At 33.3% G+C, this 5,975-nt stretch overlaps 1 protein-coding gene across 1 annotated transcript in view; it reads right to left on the bottom strand.

Annotated features, from left to right (window-relative positions):
* The window catches only part of LOC137630214 (WD repeat-containing protein 54-like), a 35,977-nt gene extending 30,226 nt beyond the window's left edge, over window positions 1-5,751 (bottom strand). Inside the window, exons 1-2 of the mRNA XM_068361667.1 lie at window positions 5,590-5,751; window positions 261-351 (exon numbers count right to left, since the gene is read on the bottom strand). Coding sequence (XP_068217768.1) covers window positions 261-347 — 87 coding nt within the window. The 5' untranslated portion in view covers window positions 348-351; window positions 5,590-5,751. The remainder of the gene's footprint in view (window positions 1-260; window positions 352-5,589) is intronic.
* Between the last annotated feature and the right edge of the window lie 224 nt (window positions 5,752-5,975).

Below are 5,975 nucleotides of genomic sequence, written 5' to 3'. Positions count from 1 at the left end.
TAAGAAAATATGCATATGAATAATTATATTTAAATTTATGCATGCATATGTAATCATATGCATTATTATATAGGTAAGTATTTGTGATTATACCTAGATTTATACATTCATATACAAATAAACATAAGTATATACATACATTGATATAAGTATACAGAACTATGTATGCATAGTTATACTTATATTAATTATATATGTATTCATATATTACTTATGAATATATATGTTATATATGTTTGAAAATGCGTTTGTACACATACCTTTGCGTTTATGCTAAGTCGGCAGACATTGTTTGAGATCATGGAAGCCGAGGAGGCAAGCAGTAATACCTTTTCTCTTTCATACATTTTGCTGAAAGTAGGAAAATAATGTTAAAAATAAAAGATATGAAGTAAAGCAGGAGAAATCTGATGGAGATAACTATCGAATAGTAACAGAAAATGTATAGTTCATAATAGACTCAGCGTGACTACTAAAATTATGACGGTTATATTTACAAAATGTAAAAATACTGAATTTAAAGTAATAATTGATATCTTTAGAACGTGAAAACTCTCCTTTGTAGGGATTGCATTTCTCTCTCTCTCTCTCTCTCTCTCTCTCTCTCTCTCTCTCTCTCTCTCTCTCTCTCTCTCTCTCTCTCTCTCCTATATTTTAAATTTGAAAGAGAACACACGGACCTTAAACTTTTATCAATTATATAGGTTTACAAGTATTTTCAGATCAAGATACTGTCTTTTCTTATTTTCAAATCAAAATACTGTCTTTTCTTACTTTCAAATCAAAATACTGTCTTTTCTTACTTTCAAATCAAAATACTGTCTTTTCTTACTTTCAAATCAAAATACTGTCTTTTATTTTCAAATCAAAATACTGTCTTTTCTTATTTTGTTTCTCATTGAGGAAGGAATTTGATATTCTATTGACTTCTAGTGTTATTATTTGGGAACCTTGAAAATCTTCATAGGACTTCCCCTTTATCTAACACCTTTGGAGAATCTGTAGAAATCTATTATTATTATTATTATTTTTATTATTATTATTATAATTATTATTTGCTAACTTGCTTATGACCTAACAATTAGCCTCGTTTCTGTAGTTTGACTCTGATTTGTTACTGCCCAAATGAAGCTTAGATGAAATAATGTCTGCCTGGATTCTCTTTTCTTTATTTTTAGGATCATTCAAATGAATTTCTTAACTGTTTAGATTTTAGGATAGACACAGATCTGAATTCAGGACTATTTTTTTCTCGGGGGTGGGGGGGGGGGGTGTTTGTGGAATTTTGCATTATCCATAAACATTTTCCAAAGATCATCTTTATAGACTGAGAAGGAACTGATATCGATTTAACCGAGTTTGATGTGACACGACTAATTAAATTATGTGTTACATTGTCATGGAAAAATGCATTTTTATGTTTTTTATTTTATCCCAAGTTTAGATTGCAGGTGGCTTAGGGGATGATAACTGCAATGGCTACTTTCCTCTTGGTAAGGGTAGTAGCGACTCTCTAGCTATGGTAAGCAGTTCTTCTAGGAGAAGGACACTCCAAAATCAAACCATTGTTCTCTAGTCTTGTGTAATGCCATAGCCTGCTTACCATGGTCTTCCACTCTCTTGGGTTAGAGTTCTCTTGCTTGAGGGTACACTCGGGCACACTATTCTATCTAATTTCTTTTCCTCTTGTTTTGTTAAATTATTTAAAGTTTATATATGAAATATTTATTTTAATGTTGTTACTGTTCTTAAAATATTTTATTTTTCCTTGTTTCCTTTTCTCACTGGGCTATTTTCCCTGTTGGGCCCCTGGGCTTATGGCATCTTGCTTTTCCAACTGGGGTTGTAGCTTAGCATTTAGTAATAATAATAATAATAATAATAATAATAATAATAATAATAATAATAAATGGTCCTGCCTTGTGAAATAGGCATGCTGGGAATACTGGAAGTTACCACAGTCCTTGGCATTCTGGTGCAACGGAATTGCGTTAATTAGGACTGGAAGTCAATAGAGTAAGTGTATCGGGGAGGATATTAGAAAATAAAAACTCTGCAAGGAATTTAGGCAACAGCTAGAAGGTAGCCCAGTTTAGGAATTCTAATTAGTGCCAAAATATTTCTGTTCGATTTACTAAAAGATTTAGTTTCACATACACACACAGACACACACACACACACACACACACATATATATATATATATATATATATATATATATATACATATATATATACATATATAAATATATAAATATATATATATATATATATATATATATATATATATATACACATATATACATGTATATATACATATATATATTTATAAATATACTATATACATGTATATATATGTATATATTTATAAATATACTATATACATGTATATATATATATATGTATATATATATATACATATATATATACTCTATATATATGTAATATATATATATATATATATATATATATATATATATATATATATATATATTATATGATTCAAAATAAACATGGATCGACCCCAACATTAATTTTAGTTCAAATAATTCTATAACAGGATTAGAAGTACATACTTAATTGCATAGCCTTGCTTGAATTACATGCACATAATCTTTAGACACAATGAAAAATCAAATTAAGACACTTTTAAAATACACGACTCTTGTTACATTAACTCTTATTCAAGATGATGATTTAGCCATTCAAAGCATTACCGATATTTAGTATAAATCGAAATTTAAACACGAACGAAGTGATAGATCTGGCCCTTTAAAAAAGAAAGCTTATATGACCCAGGAAAACAGAAACAGGAAGAGAATTCCATGGAGTAGATGATCGCGTTCAGAGAATTATTGACGTGATGTCTCCGTCCAAGTCTGAATTTCCGGAGTTTCTCGGCCACTGCAGTAACTTGGGGCTAGGTTTGGTTTGTTTAAGAAGATTCTGTTGTGTATTACAAGGGATTTACTCTCAGTTGGGAGAGATAAGAAGCAACACGTGTGTGTGTAAATATAGATAGTAGGTTGGCTAGGACACTAGCCACCCATTGAGATACTACCGCTAGAAAGTCATGGGGTCCTTTGACTGGCCATACAGTACTACTTTGGATCCTTCTCTCTAGTAATGGTTCACTTTCCCTTTGTCTACACATACACCGAATAGTCTGGTATATTCTTTACAGATTCTCTTCTGTCCTCATACACCTGACAACACTGAGATTACCAAACAATTTTTCACTGACTACTTTTCTCTTGCTAAGGGTAGAAGAGACTCTTTAGCTATGGTAAGCAGCTCTTCATGGAGAAGGATACTCCAAAATCAAACCACTGTTCTCTGGTCTTGGGTAGTGCTATAGCCTTTGTACCTGGTCCTCCACTTGGGCACACTGTTCTCTCTAATTTCTCTTCCTCATGTTTTGTTAAAGATTTTGTAGTTTATGTAGGAAATATTTATTTTAATGCTGTTACTGTTATTGAAATATTTGATTTTTCCTTGTTTCCTTTCCACACTGGGCTATTTTCCCTGTTGGGGCCCCTGGGCTTATAGCATCCTGCTTTTCCAACTAGGGTTGTAGCTTAGCAGGTAATAATATACATATATATATATATATATATATATATATATATATATATATATGTATACTGTATATATATATATATATATATATATATATGTATACTGTATATATATATATATATATATATATATATATATATATATATATATATGTGTGTGTGTGTGTGTGTGTGTTTTGCATCTCTCCCCAGTGAAAGTGTCTGGACAGATAGATACCTCTCTCTCTCTCTCTCTCTCTCTCTCTCTCTCTCTCTCTCTCTCTCTCTCTCTCTCTCTCTCTCTCTCTCTCTCTCTCTCTCTCTCTCGATATTTTCACCTAGATAGCACACGAACCTTCCAATTTTTTATCCTTTTATTGATCATATAGATTTATAAGTATTTTCAGATCAAAATAGTCTTTTTTATTTCCTCATTGTGAACTAATGTGTCTGTTGAAAGTTTCTACGTATTGATATATGAATGAAGCTGTCATCCACTTAGCCATGTTCCATTTATAGTCAGAGGAGCTTAAAGGTCATCTAAGTTCGACTGCCATCACTTATCGAGATATCAGCGCAGCATTGAGCCTGTTTTTGTATGTAGTAATAGTAGTATTGGTAATCAAAGTTATCGTTACTATAACATGTAACGTTTGCATCCCTTGTTACCTCCGCCAACGAAGTTGGAGAGGAGGTTATGTTGAGGCGCGGAAGTGATTCAATTTTGAAAGTCATAGGTTAAAGGCCAAGGTTGAGCAAAAGGTCGAAAAATAAGTTGTCGTGGCGGAGGTCTGTGCTGTACTGAGTGCCCCTCTACTTTATATTTTCGTGAAAATTACAAGTTGAATATCTTGTTAAATCCAAGACATGTCAAACTTTGCATCGGGTTTGGTTTTTGGTGGTGAGGATGGTTATACGATTGTACAATATTGTCAAAATGTAAAAAAAAAAAAGTTTTCAGATTTCAAAGAAAAATTCAATGCTTGTGTGTAGGTACTTTTTAATGCAGTAACTATTTAATTTTATGTCACTTGGAATTAACTCCAAAAAAATTGGATCGTTTCTTATCGATCTTGACCGTAGATAAAGGGCTCCATAATTGACAAATGCCTCCTTCTTCTTCTTCTTTGTCTACATCTTTTCCCACTTCTTTGCGGGGTCGATGTTTCTGGTCAGCTTTCTCCATCTATCTCTGTCCCACACCTCATCACCGGATAATCCCTTTCATCGAAGGTCATCCTTGATACAGTCCACCCACCTTCGCCACCAGTCACTGAGGGGGGCAAGCCAGCCTCAACTTGGTGCCGGTCCCAAGCCCGGGTAAATGGGGAGGGTTGGCGGCAGGCAAGACATCCGGTCATGAAAAATTAGCCAAAACAACCATGGTCAGTGAGTATAATCAGAATGAAATTAATTGACAAATGCCTCAATTCCCCTTATTCATTCTTTTAAACCAGAGACTAGTCCACATAATTAACGACTTTCTGGTTTCATCCTCCCGTTTCCTTTCCAATCAGAAACAGCTCTAAATAATAAACGAATTCCTGAATGTCACCAGGAAGCCGCTGGCGCCTGTAGCGAATACCTTCGCGTTCTTAGCATGAATGAACTTTGGAGTCTATAGGAGCAATCGATATTGGGAATAAATTTTCTCTAATCAGTGCTATTACAATGCATTGATTACAGTATAATGATACTATTGAGAATATACTTTGCTATAGAAAACTCCAAGTTAGTTTTGTATATTTCACTTTATATCATGTTTTGTAATATGTTTATTTACAAATGATAAAATGCTTTCTTGATAATTAACTAAGGATCTCATCAGGCTATTTCTTTACATGTTCAAAATCTCTCTCTCTCTCTCGATTGAGAATTTATCTAAATTCATTGCTTATATTCCATCTTCATTATAAATGACATAACATATGTATTGGAAATGACAGTTAATCCTTATAAAAAAAATGTACATAAAGGTTCGTAACCAAAGCAGCACATTGGCATAAATATTTCAACAACAAACATTTCCTTACCTGAATACCAAAAATGTGTAAGTCACAGTTTAAATAGCATTCCAACTCAGTTTCCTACTACTTCAACATACAAACACCGTGTTTAGCTCACTTAGAGATATTCAACATCACAAACATTAAAGGATTCACTTAAAAATGGGTTTATAAAGAAATTATTTCTTCTCTCACTCGTGGTAAACACTAAACTGATCACTGACTTAGAGGTACAGCGTGAACGTGTGTGCATCTGTGCGTCCGGTCAGCTGGACAATGTTTGGGTTGGGAAGACCGAAGCCGTTGCTAGGCAACCGGTCGAGTGGGACACAAACAACGAAGCTGTTACGTCCAGACTAAATGGGAGAGATGCTAGAAGAAGCGTTAAATAATAAATCCCTAATAATGTCAAT

This window comes from Palaemon carinicauda, chromosome 38, assembly GCF_036898095.1.
Source record: "Palaemon carinicauda isolate YSFRI2023 chromosome 38, ASM3689809v2, whole genome shotgun sequence".
NCBI classification, from domain to species: Eukaryota; Metazoa; Arthropoda; class Malacostraca; order Decapoda; family Palaemonidae; genus Palaemon; species Palaemon carinicauda.
This window is presented reverse-complemented; position numbering and strand designations above follow the sequence as displayed.